Source organism: Scyliorhinus torazame, chromosome 14, assembly GCF_047496885.1.
Source record: "Scyliorhinus torazame isolate Kashiwa2021f chromosome 14, sScyTor2.1, whole genome shotgun sequence".
NCBI classification, from domain to species: Eukaryota; Metazoa; Chordata; class Chondrichthyes; order Carcharhiniformes; family Scyliorhinidae; genus Scyliorhinus; species Scyliorhinus torazame.
Window position 1 is genome coordinate 156,519,621 of NC_092720.1, and position 24,055 is coordinate 156,543,675.

The 24,055-nt window shown below is 48.1% G+C and overlaps 1 protein-coding gene across 2 annotated transcripts in view; it reads right to left on the reverse strand.

Annotated features, from left to right (window-relative positions):
* LOC140389361 (pancreatic secretory granule membrane major glycoprotein GP2-like) overlaps positions 1 to 24,055 on the reverse strand; it is a 108,661-nt gene that overhangs the window by 40,615 nt on the left and 43,991 nt on the right. For both annotated transcript variants that reach the window (XM_072473527.1, XM_072473528.1), the window contains 2 exons: positions 11,636 to 11,712; positions 11,381 to 11,542 (listed from right to left, as the gene is read on the reverse strand). In XM_072473527.1, the coding sequence (XP_072329628.1) occupies positions 11,381 to 11,542; positions 11,636 to 11,712 (239 nt within the window). The remainder of the gene's footprint in view (positions 1 to 11,380; positions 11,543 to 11,635; positions 11,713 to 24,055) is intronic.

A 24,055-nucleotide genomic window follows, 5' to 3' on the forward strand; every position in this document is an offset into this window, starting at 1 on the left:
CATGAGAAACAATTAAAGCAGCTTGAAAGAGAGGAAAAAGAAAGAGAGAGAGCAGAAAAAGAAAGAGAAAGAGATAGAGAGGAAAAAGAAAGAGAGCGAGGAGAAAGAAAAAGAGAGAGAAGAAATGAGAAAAGAAAGAATAGCCCTAGCAGAACAAAAAGAAAGAGAAAGGGAGATACAGATCAGGGAAAAAGATAAAGAGAGAGAGTTTGAACTTCTGAAAATGCCCATGAAGCATGACAGTCAGTTAAAATTGGCAGACGTAAAGGGAAACGTGCAGTTGGATATTAGTGATGAGGATAGTGAGAAAGAGCATCAATGTTGAATGCTTGCTGGGGATCTATTTAAATATGTCCAAGCATTGCCAAGGTTTGACGAGAAGGAGGTGGAAGCCTTTTTCATTTCATTTGAGAAGGTAGCTAAACAAATGAAATGGCCACAGGACATGTGGGTATTACTGATTCAAACAAAGCTGGTAGGTAGGGCTAGTGAAGTGTATGCATCACTACCGGAGGAGGTACCTGGGTCGTATGAGGAGGTGACAAAATCCATGTTAGGTGCATATGAACCAGTGCCTGAAGCTTACAGACAAAGATTTAGAAATTTAAGGAAAGAATTTGGTCAAACATACATGGAGTTTTAAAGGCTCAAACAGAGTAATTTTGATGGGTGGATACGGGCTTTGAAAATAGACCAAATGGATGAAGCTCTCAGAGAAATTATACTTCTGGAGGATTTTACAAATTCAATTCCTGATGTAGTGACATCTCATGTGGAAGAGCAGAGGGTTAAAACTGTGAGTTCAGCAGCAGAAATGGCAGATGATTCTGAATTAGTTCATAAATCAAAACTTGGTTTCCGACATCTGTTTCAGCCTGTGAGGGATATAAACTGGGGGCATGAGAAATACTCAAGTGGTAAAGGTAAAGGTGATCTGATGGGAGATAATAAGGTGAGTGTACCTCAGATTAAAAAAGAAATCCAGGAGGGTGGAAAATAATTGAAAAGTTTCAATTGATTTCACTGTAAGAAACTAGGCCATGTAAAGTCACATTGTTGGTGGTTGAAGAAAAGCACTGGAAAGGCGGATGTGGTAAAACAGGATAAGACACTGGGGTTTGTTAAAGTGGCAAACGAAAGCCCAAGTAAAGTGAAGTAGGTGCAAACGATTGTACAGCCTGATCAAGAGGTGATTGAAAGAAGGTGCCAGATCTCTTTAAAACATGTACTTGTGTGGGTAAAGTTTACTCATGTGCAAACGTTTGTTCTGACTGGAACGACGGAGGTTGAGGGGCGACCTGATAGAGGTCTACAAAAGTATGAGGGGCATAGACAGAGTGGATTGTCAGAAGCTTTTTCCCAGGGTAGAGGGGTCAATGACTAGGGTGCATAGGTTTATGGTGCAAGGGGCAAGGTTTAGAGGAGATGTACGAGGCAAGTAATTTTTTTACACAGAGGGTAGTGCATGCCTGGAACTCGCTGCCGGAGGAGGTGGTGGAAGCAGGGACGATAGTGACATTTAAGGGGCACCTTGACAAATGCATGAATTGGATGGGAATAGTGGGATACGGACCCAGGAAGTGTAGAACATTTTAGTTTAGACGGGCAGCATGGTCGACACAGGCTTGTAGGGCCGAAGTGCCTGTCCCTATGCTGTACTTTTCTTTGTTGTTTTTTCTTTATGTACCAGAAGGAGCAGGTAAATAAGTCACACTATTAAGAGATACGGGAGCTCGTCAATCTTTAATGGTAAGAGATGAGGAGTTATGTAGTTTGGGAAGAATGTTGCCAGAAAAGGTCGTAATATGTGGAATTTAGGGTGAGAGGAGTAGCGTTCCATTATATAAGGTAAGGTTGGAAAGCCCAGTGAAGAGTGGTGAAGTGGTAGTAGGAGTAATAGAGAAACAATATTGTCCAGGAATACAGTTTATCTTGGGAAATTATATAGCTGGATCGCAGGTGGGCGTGATGCCTACTGTGGTGATAAGCCAGTGGAAAATCAGACAACTTAAGTGTTGAAGGACGAATATCCTGGAATTTTTCAGGATTGTGCAGCAACAAGGTCACAAAGTCACAGGTTAAGACAAGAGGAGAAATCAAAGAGTGAAGATGAAGTTGAAGTGCAATTATCAGAAACGACTTTTGATCAGCTGGTTGAAAAAGAACAAGAACAGGTGGAGGATGAGGTGGATATTTTTAGTTCAGGAAAATTGGCGGAGTTACAACAAAAAGATGTGGAAATAAAACAGATGTATCAGAATGCATACACGGAAGAGGAATCTGAGTGAATACCAGAGTGTTATTACCGTAAAAGTAATGTCTTGTGGAGAAAATGGAGACCTTTACAGATGCAGGCGGATGAAAAGTGGGCAGAGGTTCATCAAGTAGTATTGCCGGTAGGGTGTAGAAAGGAAGTCTTGCGAGTTCACATGAGGTACCAGTGGGAGGTCATTTGGGAATAAGGAAAACTCAACCTAAAATCCAGAAACATTTTTATTGGCCTGGACTACATAAAGATGCAGTTAAATGTTGTCAATCATTCACACATGTCAAGTGGTAGGGAAACCTCAAGCAATGATAAAACCAGGGCCCTTAATACCCATTCCAGCATTTGAGGAACCTTTTACAAAGGTCTTAATTGATTGCGTAGGACCACTTCCTAAAACGAAAAGTGGGAATCAATATCTTTTGACTATAATAGATGTGTCCATTAGGTTTCCAGAGGCCATTCCAGTACGTAATATTACAGCTAAAAAGATTGTGGAGGAGTTACTTAAACTCTTTACTAGATATGGACTACCCACAGAAATACAATCGGATCAAGGATCAAATTTTACCTCGCGGTTATTCAAATATGTTATGGTTAGCTTAGGAATAAAACAATTTAAATCAACTGCGTAGCATCCAGAATCACAGGGAGCGTTTGAAAAGTGGCATCAGACATTAACGACAATGTTGGGGGCTTATTGTCAAGAGGATTGGGGATAAAGGAACTCCATTCATACTGTTTGCAATTAGGGATGCACCAAATTATTCAACCAAATTTTGGTCATGAGGTAAGAGGACCACTTAAATTGGTTAAGGAAAAATTGGTGAGTGATAAATCAGAATTTGCATTATTGGATTATGTGTCAAATTTTACGAAACGATTAAATAGAGCAGGTGAATTGGCTAACAACATTTGAAAGTTGCACAAAATGTGATGAAACGGGTCGTAGACAAGAAATATAAAGTTCATAGTTTTGCCAGTGGATTAAAAGTTTTAGTGTTGTTACCACTGGTAGGTGAGACTTTAAAAGCTAGGTTTTGTGGACCTTATCAGATAGAAAGGAAATACAGTGAGGTGAATTATGTGGTAAAAACACCAGATAGAAAGAAGACTCACCGAGTGTGTCAAGTGAATATGCTTAAAAGGTACTTTGAAAGGGAAGGAGAGAGAAAGGAGAAGGTTTTAATGATTCTAACTCAAAGTGCCGAACCAAATCCAGATGACTGTGAATTTGACATACCTCAAATTAAATTGGAAAACGCGGATGTTCTTAAAAATTGGGATAAATTGTTGAGTTACCTTCCAGAGGATAAATGAACTGACCTGAAAGAGTTATTGATATCACATGGGCAAGTTTGTGGAGATAAATTGGGAAGTACTAAAATGGCTATGTATGATGTAGATGTAGGAAAGGATGTTAAAATCAAACAACATCCATACAGACTTAATGGTTTTAAAATGGCACAGGTTAATAAAGAGATTGAGAGTATGCTTAAAAATGATACAATTGAAGTGATTTGCAACCAATGGAGCTCACCCATAGTGATGGTACCTAAACCAGACGGTACCCAACGGTTGTGTGTGGATTATAGAAAGGTTAATGCAGTTACAAGAATGGACTCTTATCCTATCCTACGTTTGGAGGATTGCATTGAGAAAGTGGGACAATCAGCTTTTATTTGCTAATTGGATTTACTTAAAGGTTACTGGCAGGTACCTTTATCCGAAAGGGCGAAGGAGATTGCAGCTTTTGTGACTCCTGATGGTATACCAATTCAAAGTTATGCCATTTGGCATGAAAAACGCCCCAGCCACATTTCAACGGTTAACTAACAAAGTTGTTTCAGGATTACCCAATTGTGCGGTATGCATCGATGATCTGGTAATTTTCAGCCAGACATGGAAAGAGCATTTAAAACATCTCATGGAGTTATTCGATCGACTTCAGGAGGCGGGTTTGGTGATAAACCTAGCCAAAAGTAATTTGGAAATGCTCAAGTCACTTTTCTTGCCATGCAATCGGACAAGGCCGAATGGTCCCACGGGATGTGAAAACAAAAGTTATTGGGGCGTTTCCGATACCCTCAACACAAAGGGAAATAACGCGATTTCTTGGTATGAGTGGATTTTGCTGGAAATCTGTACCGAATTTTAGCAGTGTGGTTGCTCCACTGATGGACTTGCTGAAGAACCGTCGAAAATTTCAGTGGACAGCGGACTTTCAACAGGCATTTAACTGCCTGAAAGCTGTGATAACCAATTTTCAAGTGTTGGAGAATTACAAGGGACTCTGATCAGAGTGAACAGATCTAAATTTAAAGAGAAATGCCGAGGCGTAGAGAAATGGATGGATCGTGCAGAGACCTTCTTGTTCAAAGAGACTGTCAATTGAGAAGGATTCCAGTTGGAGGAAGAAGGTCAAAAATGGACTATATTATTATACCTGTTACCGTGTGTTGTTTTTTGAAACGAAAAAGTATATTTACTGTGTGCGTTTCTTAAAGGATAGTAAAAAGGTGAAAAATGAAACCATCTTGAAGTTGATGGTTTTTTTGGGGGAGGCAGGTGTCATGTGAGAGTACCTTTAAGACATGGGTGTTTAAGAAATGTTCCTGTAAGAAATGGTTGTTTATCAGTGATATCAGAGTGTGGGTGGAGCTGATCTGTCTGTCAGCGTTTTATTTTCATTTTAGGCTGTTTGCTGCAGGGTGTGTTTCTGTTTCGTTTTCAGAGCTGGATAGCTGCAGTCACAACCAGAAGGTGTATGAGTCTCTCTCTCTTTAATCTAACGACTGTAAATTGATCCTTTGGTGATTTAAAACTAATAACTGCTCTCAGTATTGACTTTTACCTGATGTGCTTCTGTTAAAAGTTTTGTTTTAAGTCTCATGGATGTTAAAAGGACAGCTTAAGGATTACTTAGTGTTGTGTTCTTTTGTGGTTATATTTGAATTGATGGTTGCTAAGATGTTCACTTTTTTTAAAAAAAAGGTTAACTTAAGTTCACAGAATAAACATTGTTTTGCTTGAAAAAGTGCTTTTCCATTTCTGCTGTACCACTCGTGTAGAGTGGGCCGTGTGCTCCCCATACCACAATCTATTAAAAGTTGTGGGTCAGGTCAGCTTCATGATACACTTTTGGGTTCTCTAAACCCTGGCCCATAACAGTGGGGTGACATTTGAGAATGAGGGGGACTCTCCTTGTTTTGAGAGGGCGCGGAAGATCGACCGCATGCTGTTGAGAGCAATGCCAACAACTATAGTTGGGAAATCACAGTTGAGGAAGAAGGAACACATTTTCGAAGCACCACTTTGGAAAGTGGCATCATCGGAACAAATGCGATGGAGGCGAAGAAGCTGGGGGAAAGGAATAGAGTTCTTAAGGGTTGTAGGGTGCGAAGAGCTGTTGACCAGATAGCTGTGGGAATCGGTAGACTTGTAATGGATATTAGTAGATAGTCTTTTGCTGGAAATAGTGAATGAAAGGTCAAGGAAGGGAAGGGAAGTAGTCTGAGATGGACCAGGTGAAAGTTATGGAGGGCTGGAAATTGAAAGTGAAGTTAATACTTTTTTCCAGGTCCGGGCCAGAGCATGAAATGGCACCAAAATATTCATCGATGTACCGGTAAAGAAATTGCGTGAGGGGGCCCGGGTAGGCCTGAAATAAGGAAAGTTCCACATACCCTATAAAAATGCAAGTGTAGCTAGGACCCATGCGGGTACCATTTGCTACACCCTTTGATTTGGAGAAAGTGTGATGGGTTAAAGAAGACCTTGTTGAGAGATTAATAAGGGATCTTGTGGCAAGGATTCCCGACGAGGCAATGACCGCAATATGATAGAATTCCAGGTACAGTGCGAGGGTGAACTCCATAAGTCCATAACTAGTGTCTTCAACGCAAATAGGGACAATTATATTAGTATGAGGGAAAAATCCATAAGATGAACTAGGCAAACAAGTTCAGGTATAAGTCAGTAGGTGAGCAGTGGCAGGTATTCAAACAACTGGTCCAGAATTCACAGCAGTGGTTTATCCAAATATAAAAGAGGGATTCCACGAGAAAGAGGCAAAATGCACGATTAACAAAGGAGATCAAGGCATAGGTGTAAGGTCCATGGGACAAAGTGTAGACGAGATTTTCGAGGCAGGGCTTTTTGCACAGAGGGTGATGTGTCTGGAACGCATTGCCAGGGGATGTTGTCGATGCAGATACATTAACGGCGTTCAAAAGGCATCTCGACAAATACATTGGTAGCAGGGGTGTAGATGGTGTAGGGCGTTCTGAGGGTTTTGCTCAAGGGTGGTATCATAATTGGTACAGGCTTGGATGGCCGGAGAGTCTGTTCCTACGCTATATTGTTCTTTGTTCTTAGATAATATTAAGTTGAAAAGCAGGATGTACAAAGTGGCCAGTGTCAGTGGTTGACCAGAGGACTCGGAAGTGTTTCGGATCCAACAGCAAAAGACAAAAAATCTCCAAAGAAGGGGAAAATGACTTTCAAGAGAAAGCATGCATGCAGTGTAAAAGCCGTTCGAGTTCCTATGGAACTCTATACAAAAAGGAAGCGGGCGACTAAATTAATTGTGAAACCGCTACTGATCGAGGCTGGTAAATTATAACCAGCAAACAAAGAGATGGCAGATATGCTAAATATATTGTTTGCATCACCCTTCACCGTGAAAGATATTGTAAATATCCCTGGGGTATCAGATGGGCCGATTTAAAATTACATGGTAGAACTGCCAAACGTGCCAATCACAGAAGTGGCAAAAGACATAATCGGGGAACTGCACACTAGGATTTTAATGAAAATTGCTTCAGAAATAGTGGACAAAATGGTTGCAAATTTTCAAAACTTGCTAAATTCTGTGACGGTCTCGGCGACTCCGTTGTTCAAAAAGGGAGGAAGGCAGAAGGCATAGAAATACAGGGCAGTTAGTTTAACATCTACACTTGACAAGATGCTGGAGTGTAATATCAAACAGGAAATAGCTAAGCATTTAGGAAACATGAATATAATCAAACAAAGTCAACGTGGTTTTACGAAAGGTAAAGATGTTTGATAAATTTTACCAAATTATTTGAGGCTGTAATAGGCAGAAGAGGATTGTGGAAGAAGTCAACTCAATCACCTCGACTGTTCTGTGGATGTCCGAAGAAGCCCCCCCCCCCCCGTGAAAAACAGGAGGAAGATCATCATTCTGCAGACGTGGCAGAAGAGGATTCTGGGACAGTAGTCATTCAGTCGCCTCGATTGTACTGTAGCTCCAGTGACAGACGGGAGCAAAGTCATCGTCCAGCAGATCGGCAGAGGAGGATTCTGGGACAAGTCAACTCAGTCACCTCGACTGTCCTGTGGGTAAGGAAGTACCACTCCAGTGCCAAACTGGATGACGATCATCATCCAACAGAGTGTGTTTGCCCGTCTATTTGTCTCTCTCCATGTCTGTCCATGGACCTGTCTCTCTTGCCGCAACTGGCTGTCCGTGTATCTGCATCTCTCTCTCCCTGTCCCTTTGTCTTTTTATGTAGCTCTCTCTCTGCGTCTGTGTGTCCATATCTCTATTTCACTGTCCGCATCTGACTGTCCGTATATCTATCTCTCTAGTTCTGCATGTGCCGCTCCATATATCTATCTCACACTATCTATCAGTGTATCCATCACTCTCGCTCTGAATCTGTATGTCCGTGTATCTCTTCAACTCTTTCCGCGTCTGTCTGTCCATGGAACTAACTCCCCACGCACAGGACTGCGGGTATCTATCATGTTCGGTCGGTATTCACCAGTCCGTGCATCTATCCCTATCTCTGTGTTTGTATCCATTACTGTCGCTCCGCCTTTGTCTGCCCTTAATTTGTCTCTCGTTCCACGTCTGTCTGTCCATGTACCTATCTATATATCCCTCTCCGCTTCTGACTATCCGTTAATCTATCACTGTTACGCTGCATGTGCCTGTCTGTGCATCTTTATTTCTCTGGCTGTTTGTCCGTGTATCAATCGCTTTCACACCGCATCTGTCTGTCCATGTATACTGCTATCTCTCTCCGCGTCTGTTTATCTGAATATCTATCTCTCCCTCTCTCCCTTTCCGTCCATCAGTTTTTCTATATCTCTATAATTCGGGCTATACATCTATATATATATATTATATATATATGGGCGACACTATCTGATAGCACAGTAAGGGCGGAATGGTAGCGCAATGTTTAGCAAGTGGCTTCGGGGCTCCAGGGATCCGTGTTCGATTCCTGGCTTGGGCCACTGTCTGTGCAGAGTCTGCACGTTCGCCCCGCGTCTGGTGGGTTCCCTTGGGTGCTCCAGTTTCCTGTCACATGTCTGAAATGACGGGCAGTTAGGTTAATTGAACATTCAGAATTCTCCCTCAGTGTACGAGAACAGGCGCCATAGTGTGGCGATGAGGGGATTTTCATAGTGACTGTATTGCAGTATTAATGTAAAACTACTTGTGACACCAGCAAAACATATTATAAGATTATACACCACTCCCTCCTCATTTGTCTGTCCATACATTTACCCCTCTTGCCGCGTCAGTCCGTTCATAAAAAAACAAAGAAAAATACAGCACAGGAACAGGCCCTTCGGCCCTCCAAGCCTGTATGGCTCATGATACCAACCTTTGCCAAAACCTTTGCCAGAACAAAGAAAAACACAGCACAGGAACATTTATCCACAACTCTCCCTCCATGTCTGTGTCCGTGTATCTATCACTCTATCTCACGCATTGTCCATCTAATTAGCTATACCTCAGCATCTGTATGTCTGTTAATCTATTTATCTCTAGTGCCTGTCTTTCCATGTATCTACGTCACTCCGCATCTTTCGCTCTTTCAGCGAGACTGTCCATGTAGCTATCTCTCTCTCTGTCTTTGTATCCGTGTCTTACTTCTCGCTCTATCCATGTATCTATATCCATATGAGTCTGTCTATATGTTTTGATATCTCTCTCTCCACCTCTGTCTATCCATGTATCTATATCACTCTCTCCGCGGCTGTCTGTGTATCTATCTCTCCCTCCTCATCGGTCTTTCCGTATTCCTATCTTTCACTGTCCATATCTGTCAATCGGTGGACCTATATCTCTCACTTATATCTCTTGCCGGGTCAGCCTAACCGGTGGATCTACATATATCCCACCTTCATTGTCTGCTCATGTATCTTACTCTCTCTCCACGTCTGTCTCTCCATGTACGTAACTGTCTCTCCGCCTGTCTATGTGTCCATGTAGCTATCTCTCTATCTCAATGAGCCAGGCTATCCCTTAGCCATCTCCCTTTCCGTGTCGGTCTGGCCATGTATCCATCTCTCTCTCTCTCCATCTTTCTTGCATTGGAAATATCCCTCCCTCTCCGAATCTGTCTATCTGTATATCTATATCTCTGTCTGTTCTTTTGTGTATGTCACTTTATCCCACTCTGTCTCCACAGCTTGCCGCCAGTTTAGCTATATCTCTCAATGTCTGTTTTCCCAAGTCTCTATATCTCTCTATCTATGTGCCTGTCTCTTCATATATCAAATTCTCCCCGTGACTTTCTATCCGTCTGTCTATCTCTATCCCTGCATCTGTCCAGCCGTGTATTTATCTCTCACTCTCCATTCCTGTCCATTTGTGTATCTATATTTTCCTCTGCATCTGTGTACCCGGGTATCTATCTTTATATCTCTATCTTTAAATGTCTGTCCATCATTCTCTCTCCGCTTCTGTCTGTCTGTGAATCTATCTGTATCTCCATGTCTGTCAGTCAATTTATCTATTTCTCTCTGTATGTGTCCGTCCATCCATGAATCTATCTCACCACCCCCCGCCCCCCCTCCCCCCCCCCCCCCCCCCACCCCCCACCTTCTCCAAGTGTGTTCGGCTGTGTATCTATATCTTCCTCCATGACTGTCTATCTGTGCGTCCATGTCTCTATCTGTGTCTGTCCCTGTGTGTGTAAAATTCTCTTTCTCCGCTTCTGTCTGTCTGTGTATCCAAATATCTCTCCACATATTTCTGTCTGTACATGTACCTTTCCCTCCACATCTGTCTGTCCATATATCTATATCAATCTCTGTATCTGTCTGTCCATGCATCTATATCTTTCCGCATAAGTCTGCCCATGCATCGATATTACTCGATATTGTCTCTGTCTGTGCATCACATGTCTCTCTGCATCTGTCAGTCCGTGCCTCAGACCTGAAAGCCACAGCTAGAGTATTGAGTTCTTGCTAAGGAGGGTATGCAGCGAAGGGTTACCAGGCTGATCTCTGGGATAATGGGACTGTCATATGAGGGGAGACTAAATCAGTTAGGATTATATTCGTTGGAGTTTAGAAGAGTGAGAGGGGACTCATAGACATTTACAAAATTCTAATAGTGTTAGACAAGGTAGATTCTAAACAAACATTCCTGATGGTGGGGGTGTCCAGAAATAGGGGTCATGGTTTGAGGATAAGGGGCAATCCTTTTAGGACTGAGGTGAGGAGAATTTCTTTCAACCAGACAGAGGCGAACCTGTGGAATTCACTATCACAAACAGTCATTGGCGTCAACACGTTGTTAATTTCAACAAGGAATTAGATTTAGCTCATGGAGCAAAAGGGATCAAGGGATATGGGGGAAGCTGAGATCAGGATAAAGAACTTGATGATCAGCCACGATCATGTTGAATGGCAGAGCAGGATTGATGGGCCGAATACGTTTCTATGTTTATCTCTGTTTAGCAGAGATAGTGTTCCGTGTATCTGTCTCTCTGTTTTTCATCTGTCCATTTGTGTATCTACCTCTGTCAAGTCGCTTCTGTCCGTCCATTAAATCATCTCTCTTGGCATCGGACCATCCATTTATCTATCTCTTTCTACATCTTTTCATCTGTGTGTCAATATCCCTCCACATCTCTCTCTCTTTCTCTCTGCGCAGCATCCCTCGACCTCCACGCCGTCTATGCACGTAGCCATATGTCATTGTCTGCGCCGGTCTATGGGTATTCATCCTTCTGTACAAGTTCTTCCATCCGTTTTCTATGTCACAATACATAGAGTTATTCTGCTCTTGTTTATAATGTAGATTCGAAAGACACATTTCAGTAGCATGCTGTACCGATAATCTACCTGTGCAATAAGCAGACTGACAGTGAGGTGGTGGCTTCAGCTCATAAACAATGTAATCGGTACAGTTTTTGATATTAATTTCCAGGGTGTAGCTGCAGTCTGTATTCCCGTGGAAGCAAACCGTTTTGGTTACCTCTCCTTGACCAACTGTGGGATGCGAACCTGAAATTAGATGTATGAACATTGAAAATTGTCACCGATATAAACAATACAGCACATAAATTGTGAATGTGATATGCAAGAGACTGACAATACCATTTAACCAGATTGTGAAGTCTGTGGAGCAGCGACGTTTTGGCACAACATGCTCTGGAATCTTCCATCCACCAGAACTGAAAGAGAAAGCATGCAGTGACCTGCTGAAATAATGTCATTCATCAACCTTTAGAAAGACCGGATCCATCCGAGAGGACGGGTAATCTGTGCCTATCCCTTACTCACCCTGACCCCGTTTTCCAGTCCCGTCTACGCTGGGCATTGTCCATTTATACCCCATTTCTATACCATCGCTATCACGAATATTTTCTCCAATCCACCTGTTTCTCTCAGCTCAGTCTAATTGTATTTACTTTCCTTGAAGTTCCAGACACTATTGGGGCGCTGCTGCTTAAGTATGAGTAGCCCCTGGTCTAAGGCACATACCAGGCCTTTTATGTTTTCTCTCTGAGTGCCACGAATCCATGGAATTCTCTTCCTTAAGCAATAGTGGAAGCAAATTGTTTGAATATTTTTCAGACAGATTCTTGGTGAGCAAGTGGGTGATCGGTTAGAATGATACACCATGGCTCAACGTAAAGATTTTGTTGCAGGGTCCGAAGGCAGAATGTCGCCTCCAGGATGCAAAGGCACACCAACGCTTGGCCGCCTTACATAAACGGGACATTCAGAACCTCAGCAGCGAACCAGTGCTGCGCCTTGTACCAAAAGGACTCTACAAATATTTTTCGGAGGTTTGTGACAAAATCAGGGAAAGGCATGAAAATGACCAGCCAGTGACACAACATGGAGGCTGTCAGCTGGTTTATGCGAGAACTTGCAGCAGTCCTGGCCAGCGTCCCAAGCGAACTGCGATCTTTGCCTCCAGCTCTTGCCCGTTAGCCGTCACCATTCATCAGCCTGGCAACGATGGACTCCAAAGTATACAAGGCTGGTCCTGCTCCAAGTAAAAGGCGCGATGTCCTCTGGGTGGAGATCCATCTGCCACGACTGACCAGTAGTCTGGAAAAGTTGGTCCATTGATCCTCGCAGAGGTCACAGCCGAGTAGACAGTCTGGCACTCTCGCATCCTCCGCAGGTCAGCAGCGCTGGTGAACTTGAGGAGCAGGTCTTTGGTAGAAGCCTAAAGGACCACCCCAATGCCCGGCATGCGCAGAACCAGTCCACACACCTTCACCGCAGCAGGCGCAGGAAAGTCTCCAGGCAAATAAAATAGAGTTCGCCAGTCAAGGGCCAGTCCTGGCATACTGTTCTCCCAAAACGCAGGGGCACCATCAGGTCACCGCTAACCTTAATGGGACACTCTGTGCCAGTCTACAGAGGTCGGATACGTGTGACGAAATGTGTCCCGATCACGTATGCTTGAAGAATCCCAAATAAACATTTGTGCTCCAACTGTCCAATGGTTTCTCCTGAACCAGGGACAGGGAGGCGCTCGGTAGAGCAGATCTCTGGGAAAGATGGAACAGACCCCGGAGCAGATGGATGTTGTCATGGATCGTTTGCCTTAGACTGTGTAAGAATGTTCGGGGTGGATCATGTGGTCGAACATGGTTCCAAGGAGGAAACATCGCCTTGCCGAAGATCTTGTATTCCGTGCTGAGGAGGGAGATAGATCACCATTTTTATTTCTTTTTTATGAATTTAGAATGGCCAATTCTTTTTTCCAATTAAGTGGCAATTTAGCGTGGCCCATTCACCTACCTTGCACATCTTTGGGTCGTGGGGGTAAAACCCACGGAAACACGGGGAGAATGTGCAACCTCCACACTGACAGTTACCGAGAGCCGCGATCGAAACTGGGACCTCGGTGCCGTGAGGCAGCAATGCTAACAACTGCGCCACCGTGCTGCCCGACCACAATTTTCTAAGCTGGTGGAGATCACGCACTCTTTGTCAACAGGTTGATGTAACCCTGCCCCATGAGAGGGGCATCTCTCCAGTCACGATATTTTCCCCTTTAGGGTGAAGAGTAAGCCAGACATCCACCAAGTCAAAGAACCCGAACATGTTCCTCAACCTCACCACCACACGAGAGACACAATGGGTACCGAGAAGCCCTTTGCCCCGAGGGTGCAATTCAAATCCCCAGCCAGGATGATGCACTGTCCAACGGTGATGTTGCAAAGATGAGGGAACACTTTTTCAAAGAATGTCGTCTGCTGTCGGCCAGCCAGGGTAGCGTGTACATTCAAAACGTGAAGTGACTCGCCCCCCTCGTGGTCCAGCAATCGGCCTTTCAGTGGCTCCTTGATCCCCTCACCTCCACACCCCCAACACGATCCCCGGCTGAAACTGTTAAGCCAACAAGATAGCCACCCCTCCTAAAGGTGAGGTCAGGTAACTCATGTCGAACGCGCCCCCCTCACCATTACAGGAGCCACGTGGCTTTGTCTCCTGGAGCGGTTTGCGTTTCTTGCAGAAAGCTCACCACATACTTTCCGGGACGAAGGACTGAAATGTTCAAGAATCTGCGGAGCACGTCCCTGTTACCATCGATGTTGAGTTTGGCTATGGTCACGTCCATATCACAAGTGAAGTGCCACCTTGTAGCGCACAATGACTTACAAGAGAGACGAGTAGTGATGAAGTCGATGAGGCTTTATTCAGCGAGACTTGTCCCCAGCAGTTCAGCAACAGAATGAAGCGGCGGGGAGAAGCTCGGGTTCTTATACTCCGCCTTCAGGGCGGAGCCAGGAGTCAACAGCCAACCAGGACCCGGGATCTGTCAGCCAATAGCATCACGGCTTCACAGTCCCACATGACCCCTATTACATACCACCACATTCACCCCTTGTTAAAAAGGAACCCGGCTGGGTGGTGGTTCGCATGGTGGTAGGGGTTTACAAGGCTGGTCCTGGGAGGAAAATTTCAGGCATGTTATTACAGTTTTAGCCCTACACTGGGCTATGTACAAGGTTTGTGAAACTATTTACAATATTAGTAAGAGAAAAATGTTTTGTTTTTTTTTTGTTACAATCCAACAACATTCTTGGTCTCACGCCGATGCCACGAGTCGAGCGGGCGGTCTGGTCTTCCTCGTCGATCGCCTCAGCCCCGGTGGTGGTGCAGGTGCTTGTTCAGGCGTTGTCGTCTCCGGGAGCGTTTCGGTGTTCGTTCCTGTTTCACTCCTGGGCGGGCACGGGAGGAGGACCGATCCTCCCGGGAAGGGGGCGGTCGCGGGGTGCGCCGGTGGTAGGGAGGGGATGATCAGTGTCGGGGGGGGGGTGTGTTGCCGGCGGGCGCCAGGTCCCGCAGGGAGACTGTGTCCTGTCGGCCGTCGGGGTATGCCACGTAGGCGTACTGCGGGTTCGCGTGGAGAAGGTGAACCCTCTTGACCAACGGGTCCGATTTGTGCGCCCGCACATGTTTCCGGAGCAAGATTGGTCCTGGGGCCGCCAGCCAGGTCGGCAGCGACATTCCGGAGGAGGACTTCCTGGGGAAGACAAGGAGGTGCTCATGAGGCGTTTGGTTAGTGGTGGTACACAGCAGCGACAGGATGGAGTGGAGAGCGTCCGGGAGGACCTCCTGCCACCGGGAAACTGGAAGATCCCTGGGCCGTAGGGCCAGTAGGACAGTCTTCCAGACCGTGCCGTTCTCCCTCTCTACTTGCCCGTTCCCCCGGGGGTTGTAGCTGGTCGTCCTGCTCGAGGCTATGCCCTTGCTGAAAAGGAACTGGCGCAGCTCGTCACTCATGAAGGAGGACCCCCTGTCGCTATGGATATATGCGGGGCAACCGAACAGTGTGAATATGGTGCCAAGGGCTTTAATGATTGTGGCCGCTGTCATGTCGGGGCAGGGGATGGCGAAGGGGAAACGGGAGTACTCGTCCACCACGTTCAGGAAGTATGCGTTGCGGTCGGTGGAGGGGAGGGGCCCTTTGAAATCCAGACTGAGGCGTTCAAAGGGGCGGCAAGCCTTGATCAGGTGCGCTCTATCCGGCCTGAAAAAGTGCCAGATGTGGCAGTTCCTGGTGACTGTACGGACCTCCTCCACAGAGTAGGGGAGGTTGCGGGACTTTATGAAATGGTAGAACCGAGTGACCCCCGGGTGGTAGAGGTCCTCGTGGAGGGCTTGGAGACGGTCTATTTGTGCGTTGGCACATGTGCCGCGGGATAGGGCATCGGACGGCTCGTTCAGCTTTCCGGGATGGTACAAGATCTCATAGTTGAAGGTGGAGAGCTCGATCCTCCACCTTAAGATCTTGTCATTTTTAATTTTGCCCCGCTGTGCATTATCAAACATGAAGGCTACCGACCGCTGGTTGGTGAGAAGAGTGAATCTCCTGCCGGCCAGGTAATGCCACCAATGTCGCACAGCTTCCACTATGGCTTGGGCTTCCTTTTCCATTGAGAAGTGGCGGATTTCTGAGGCGTGGAGGGTTCGGGAGAAAAAGGCCACGGGTCTGCCCGCTTGGTTAAGGGTGGCCGCCAGAGCTACGTCGGAGGCGTCGCTCTCGACCTGGAAGGGGAGGGATTCGTCGATGGCACGCATCGTGGCCTTTACGATATCCGCTTTGATGTGGCTGAAGGCCTGGCGAGCCTCTGTCGACAGGGGGAAGGTAGTGGTCTGTATTAGCGGGCGGGCCTTGTCTGCGTACTGGGGGACCCACTGGGCGTAATATGAAAAGAACCCCAGGCAACGTTTCAGGGCTTTGGGGCAGTGGGGGGAGGGGAAATTCCATAAGGGGGCGCATGCGTTCGGGGTCGGGGCCTATTATCCCATTGCGCACTACGTATCCCAGGATGGCCAACCGGTTTGTGCTAAAAACCCACTTTTCCTCGTTGTATGTGATGTTCAAGGCGTTAGCGGTCTGGAGGAATTTTTGGAGGTTGGCGTCGTGGTCCTGCTGATCGTGGCCGCAGATGGTTACGTTGTCGAGATACGGGAACGTGGCCTGCAATCCGTGCTGGCCAACCATTCGGTCCATCTCCCGTTGGAAGACCGAGACCCCGTTCGTGACACCAAATGGGACCCTTAGGAAGTGGTATAGACGCTCGTCTGCCTCGAAGGCTGTGTACTTGCGGTCACCTGGGCGGATGGGGAGCTGGTGGTAGGCGAACTTGAGGTCCACGGTGGAGAAAACCTTATACTGGGCAATACGATTTACCATGTCGGAAATGCGGGAGAGAGGGTACGCATCTAGCTGTGTGTACCTGTTGATGGTCTGGCTATAGTCTATGACCATCCTTTGCTTCTTCCCGGTCTTTACTACCACCTGGGCTCTCCAGGGACTATTGCTGGTCTGGATTCTGCCTTCCTTCAGCAACCGCTGGACTTCAGACCGAATAAATATCCGGTCCCGGGCGCTGTACCGTCTGCTCCTAGTGGCGACGGGTTTGCAATCCGGGGTGAGGTTTGCAAACAAGGACGGCGGTTCAACCTTGAGAGTTGCGAGGCCGCAGATAGTGAGTGGGGGTATTGGGCCGCCGAATTGAAATGTTAGGCTCTGCATGTTACACTGGAAATCTAATCCCAGTAATGTGGGCGCGCAGAGTTGGGGAAGGACGTAGAGCCTGTAGTTTTTAAACTCCCTCCCTTGCACCGTTAGGTTCGCGATGCAGAACCCTTTGATCTCTACGGAGTGGGATCCTGCAGCTAGGGAAATCTTTTGGGTACTTGGATGGATGGTCAGAAAACAGCGTCTTACCGTGTCTGGGTGAATGAAACTTTCGGTGCTCCCGGAGTTGATCAAGCATGATGTCTCGTGTCCGTTGATCAGCACCGTTGTTGTCGTCATCTGGAGCGTCCGGGGCCGTGATTGATCCAGCGTCACCGAAGCCAGTCGTGGTCATAGTGTCTCGGCGTCTTCTTCGGACCCCGTGGAGCCGTCGATGCTGGGGTCCTTTGTTGTCATCCAAGATGGCGGTGTCCATGAATCGCACGCGGCCGGGGGGTGGACAAAATGGCCGCCCCCATGGATCGCACGTGGTCAGGGGTGGACAAAATGGCCGCCCCCATGAACCGCACGTGGCTGGGGGGTCACAATATGGCAGCGCCCATCCACCCCTCGTGGTGCCCGGGACCCAAAATGGCAGCGCCCGCGGGTCGCTCATGGGGCGCTGGGGGGGGGGTTGGGGAGCATTTGGGATGCGCTGGGCTTGTTCTTCTCCGGGGATTGCGGCGTCCCCCCGGGACCGGCACACAGCCGCTTAATGGCCCTTCTTGCCGCAGCTTTTGCAACTAGCTGCGCGGGCCGGGCAGCGCTGCCGGGGGTGTTTCGCTTGCCCGCAGAAATAGCAGCGGGCCCCCCCGGGATGGTCTGGCGCTTTAACCGCGCAAGCCTGTGAGGGAGGGGGGGTTGTCGCGACGGGGGTCCACGGAGCCCAAGGGGCGGCCGCGCGGTCAGGGCCGTAGGCGCGGGTGTTTTGCGAGGCCACATCTAGGGAAGGTGCAAGGGCCCGTGACTCTGAGAGTCCTAGCGACTCTCTTTCTAAAAGTCTTTGGCGGATTTGGGGAGAGTTCATACCTGCCACAAACGCATCGCGAATTAGCATGTCCGTGTGTTCGATTGCGTTCACCGGCGGGCAGCTGCAGCCCCGTCCCAAAATTAGCAGCGCAGCGTAGAATTCTTCTAGCGATTCTCCGGGACTTTGCCGTCTCGTTGCGAGTTGGTAGCGTGCGTAGACCTGGTACACGGGGCGAACGTAGATGCTCTTCAGTGCTGCGAGCGCCGTCAGGAAATCCTCTGCGTCTTCTATGAGAGGGTAAATTTCCGGGCTTACCCTCGAATGCAGGACCTGCATTTTCTGGTCTTCTGTGATCCGGCCAGGGGCCGTTCGGAGGTAGCCTTCAAAACAAGCTTGCCAGTGTTTAAATACTGCTGCCGAGTTCGCTGCGTGGGGGCTGATCCGCAGGCATTCCGGGGCGATCCGGAGCTCCATAGTCCTTTAAGCTCGCTTAATAAATTGTAGCGCACAATGACTTACGAGAGAGACGAGTAGTGATGAAGTCGATGAGGCTTTATTAAGCGAGACTTGTCCCCAGCAGTTCAGCAACAGAATGAAGCGGCGGGGAGAAGCTTCCACTCCCAAGGAGTCCGTCGAGGAAAGGTTAAAGGCACTGCCGCTTAGTGTCTTTAACGTATGCGCGGGAAGAATTCATGCGCAGTGCCATATTCGACCATCAGTCGAGTGCACGCTGCTATCTTTTTCAGCAACCGCAGTTGGTGTGTAGGGAATCCTGGCATTCCCCCGGGGGATGACGGGCAACTCGGTGTCGGGAACAATGGTGTTCACATGGCTGCATATGGACTCAAATCAAACACCGTGCCTCCCGCCTAGCAGACTTCCTTCTCCGGACAGTCGTTATCTGGGACCGAGTCTTCCACCACATCGGCAGATGGGGTCCTCGCGGGCTTCTCTGAGTGCACTGGGCCAGAGGGAGGCGGAGGCTCAGGCAGTCGCTCCGCTTGCGCCACCGGGTTACCGGACAGATCGAGGAAGAATACCGGAAAGAGCTCTGGCACTGAGATGGAATCACCCGTTATCGAAGATTGTAACGGAGAATGGTGCCCTCCACACTACCAACGGCCAATGCTCCCGAGGTTAGGGACCTGTCGCAGCCCTCTAGCGTAGTGGAAACGAACGCCGACGAGGTGGAAAATTGCACCGGGTGGAACGGGCCGTCGGGGCTCCCACTCACACCCGGCCGCAATGCGTCCTGTTCTGGGGCGGGCTGTGCTGGCTCAGAATTGGAGATGTGCTTCGCCTTTTCCATTTTCTTTCAGTGGACGGGTGTGATGTCGAGGGGTCAGGAGTGGTGGCGACTTCAACCCCGCAATGGGGAGTCGGGTCATGATGTGTTTCACCCCCCTCCAAGGAGTGGCGCCGATTACAGGCGTTGTCACCACTGAGGAAATGTCATCCTCTCACCAGCCCCTCTTCCCATGATATGCTGCCCCTGGGATCGTGACTTTGTTGATCTATGCGACGGCTCGGGCTTGCGTGCATCGGCGGTGCCCCCTTGTGATTTGTGTCGAAACGCGGCTGGATCCAGTGCTCAATGGTGAGGTACCAATGGGAACCAGATAAGGAGGCGTTTCTGCGGAGTGAGTATAATCAGTGGCTGCCGAGCCGGAGTTGCAGGGTGCGGGGTTCGCTAGGCCGACGGGGACAGGGGTGTCTGGGTCCGATCCCTGCCTTGCCCTTTTGTGGGACGATCTCCCTCCTCCACGCTGACAGAAGATTGGTTGGCAGCTGTATACAGAGTGTCCCTTCGTGTGAGTGGCCTGGTGATATCAGTGGAGTGGGAGGTGGCGCGGGTACCAAGCAGGGCAGCCTTGGTGTCTGTGGTGGCCTTGGTGTTGGGGAAATTCATTGCTACTTGCCCCACGTTCTTGCAGTCATCTGCATACCAAAATATACGGAAAGTCTCGCATTGATGGGAGACATCAAAATCTCCCACTAATAACTGGCAAACAAAAGCCTTGCACCGGCAGGAGCAGATGGCCAAGAGGTAGCGGCGCCATCTCGGAACGTACCTCCTCCAATAGTTGGTGGGGGAGGAGTTCCACAGGTAGCACAATGGAGATTTAGACACTCTGTACGGTGGTTGCAAATGGGTCCACCGCCAGCTATATGCCACTCACCTTGAGCGCCTTTTCAAGGACAAGGTGAACCACCCTCTCAGGAAAAACATACCATTTCCGTCCATATGAGAGGAGGCCACGATAGCCATGTGTTGATGACACTGGCCATTGAGCGAACATACACCTCGCTGGACACAGTCCGGTGAGAGTAACTCTTAAGCCCCAGTTTCCCGACGAGCAACCAGAATGGGGCAGCCGCTGGCCCAGTGCCCAATGATGTGGTGCCATGGGCCCCAGATAAGGAGGAGTGTCCGCTGAGTGTGTATTAGTTTCTGCCCAGCCGGAGTTCCAGGATGCGGAGTTCTCTTGGCCGCCCGGAACAGGGGCCGATCCTTGCACCGCCTTCTTATGTGCCTTGCAAACTTGTGGACACCCTCCTTCCTCCACGCTGGCAGCCGAGGTTGGTTGGCAGCTGTAGACGCAGTATCTCCTCGTGTTAGTGGGTTGGTAATGCCGTTGGAGCGGGAGGGGGCGCCGGTACCAGGCACGACAGCCTTGGTGTCTGTGGCGGCCTTTCGCACTTTCCCCACCTTCGTGCAGCTTGCAGTCATCTGCAATACGCCATCTGCAGACCAAAATATACGGAACGTCTCGCCTTTATGGGAGACTTTAAAAACAACTTCTAATAACCGGCCTGGCGCCCGAAGGAATAGATGTGCCTGATGGGGGCCATCCTTTTGGTCAAGAGGGAGCGGCGTACCTCGGAACGTACCTCCTCCAGTAGTTGGAGGTGGGGGAGTAGTTCCACAGATGGTACATTTGAGAGTATTACCCTCCCGGCGATGGCTGCAAGCGTGTCCATCGCTAGGTAGATGCCACTCACCGTGATCGTCTTTTCAACGGCAAGGTGAACCACCCTCTCAGGAAAAACACAACATTCCGTCCTTATGAGTGAAGGCCACGGTGGCCATGTGTTGATGACCCTGGTCATTGAGCGAACATACAACTCTATGGTCACAGTCGTGTAACACTTAATCCCAGGATTCCAGGCGACCAACGAGAAGGGTGGCGGAGCTGCGCGTGTAGTTGGGGCCAAAGAGGCCAACATCCCTGCATATGTGACTCTGGACTGCCCTACCACCGGCTTAGGTGGAGTGGCCATCAGTGCATGTGCCACGCCCACCCAAAGGTGGGCTTTGTCGTGTTGGTTATTCATGAAAATAGACAGGGGGGATTAGGCGTAGAGCGAAGTGGAACAATGTAATCTTCCCCTGGAAAGGTATCTGGGGGAACGAGGAAATGAAGGGAAGATCGAGCAGAGGCACAGCGGGATGAGGAGGAGAGCGGCACAGGAGAGCGGGCACCGTGCATGGATTTGTGCCTGAGGTGGGAGACTCTTGTGATGCTGGAGGGAAACAGGCCACGGGAGCTCAAGCTGCTGTTCAGACCGCGAGGGGACCGAGAGAAAACACAGTCCAACTCCCACCCTAGAGCTACCACACTGATACATTGTAGGTGCTGGTTTACGAGTTCTCCAGCCTGACAAGGGCGCAGCAAATCACAGCCCGTGCTCCATCCTGGAACGCCAACAGCGATGTATTCCGAAGTCCTCCCTGCGAGAACAAGCTGCTCATGTACGACGTCTTCGGCCCAGGAGGGGCTCAGCAAACGGGGCGGCTGCTGGGTCCCCTGCTCTGAACAGGCATAACTGTGAGAAGAAGAAGGCTTCGTCTTCGCTTAAGGCAGGTGTTGATGGTTGGGAGAACCGGACCAGACAGCTCTCAATCCGGGAGGGATCCAGAAAAGAAGCAATCCAAAGCTCTCCACTCCACCTTGGTGTTGAAGTCACCTTCTTCTTGTCCTTCCCTCCTCTGTCCTCCCATCACTTCTCCTTCCTCCAGTCAGCTCAGCAGCAAACAGTACTGGGAACAGGTAGCAAACTCAGCAGAAGTAACAACAACAGCAGCAGAGAGAGAGAGCAGCAGCAGAAGCCACTACACACAGCAGCATCCATTTCCAACTCCAGCAGCACTGCAGTGTGAGTGCCTGCTTTGGCTGAGTGAGAGTGTTTTTGGAGTTGCGTGGTCACAGGGTGTTGAAGTGGTGATTTGTAAGGGGCTAAGTAGTAAATAAAATTATTTTCAGGTTTAATTGAAAGCTAAAATAGTTCTTTAATCGGTTAATTAAAACCTGTTCTTTAAGTTAGTTCGACTAACTGTAGCTCCAGCTTATTAATTATGCAGATATGTTGTGCAGTTATGTTGCAGTTGTACAGGGCGTTTCTGAGGCCGCACCTGGAGTATTATTTTCCGTTTTGATTGCCATGCTATATGACAGGTGTTATTAAAGTGATTTACAAGGATGCTTCTAGGATTCAAGGGACTGAGTTAGAGGGAGAGAGTCGAGAGGCTAGGACTTTTTTCTTCGGTGCGTGGGAGACTGAGGGGTGTTTAAGATCATGAATGGCATAGATAGGGGGAATGCACTCAGTTCTTTTCCCAGGGTTGTGGAATCGAGAATTAGAGGGCATGGTTGTAAATTAAGAGGGGAAATAATTAATGGAAACCTGAGGAGCAACCTTTAGACACAGCCGCTGGTTCACATATTGAATGAGCTGCTGGAGAAAGTGTTTGAGGCAGGGACGTTGAAAACATTTAAAAGGCATTTGGAGAGAAACATGGATAGCAAAGGTTTAGAGGGATATGCGCCATATACAGGCAAATGGGAAGTGCTTCGTTGGGCCTTTTGATTGGCATGGACCATAAGAACATAAGAACTAGGAGCAGGAGTAGGCCATCTGGCCCTCGAGCCTGCTCCACCATTCAATGAGATCATGGCTGATCTTTTGTGGACTCAGCTCCACTTTCCGGCCCGAACACCATAACCCTTAATCCCTTTATTCTTCAAAAAACTATCTATCTTTATCGTAAAAACATTTAATGAAGGAGCCTCTACTGCTTCACTGGGCAAGGAATTCCATAGATTAACAACCCTTTGGGTGAAGAAGTTCCTCTTAAACACAGTCCGAAATCAACTTCCCCTTATTTTGAGGCTATGCCCCCTAGTTCTGCTTTCACCCGCCAGTGGAAACAACCTGCCCGCATCTATCCTATCTATTCCCTTCATAATCTTATATGTTTCTATAAGATCCCCCCTCAACCTTCTAAATTCCAACGAGTACAGTCCCAGTCTACTCAACCTCTCCTCGTAATCCAACCCCTTCAGCTCTGGGATTAACCTAGTGAATCTCCTCTGCACACCGTCCAGTGCCAGTACGTCCTTCCTCAAGTAAGGAGACCAAAACTGAACACAATACTCCAGGTGTGGCCTCACTAACACCTTATACAATTGCAGCACAACATCCCTAGTCTTAAACTCCATCCCTCTAGCAATGAAGGACAAAATTCCATTTGCCTTCTTAATCACCTGATGCACCTGTAAACCAACTTTTTGCGACTCATGCACTAGCACACCCAGGTCTCTCTGCACAGCAGCATGTTTTAATATTTTATCATTTAAATAATAATCCCTTTTGCTGTTATTCCTACCAAAATGGATAACCTCACATTTGTCAACATTGTATTCCATCTGCCAGACCCTAGCCCTTTCACTTAGCCTATCCAAATCCCTCTGCAGACTTCCAGTATCCTCTGCACTTTTTGCTTTACCACTTATCTTAGTGTCGTCTGCAAACATGGACACATTGCCCTTGGTCCCCAACTCCAAATCATCTATGTAAATTGTCAACAGTTGTGGGCCCAACACTGATCCCTGAGGGACACCACTAGCTACTGATTGCTAACCAGAGAAACACCCATTAATCCCCACTCTTTGCTTTCTATTAATTAATCAATCCTCTATCCATGCAACTACTTTCCCCTGAATGCAATGCATCTTTATCTTATGCAGCAACCCTTTGTGTGGCACCT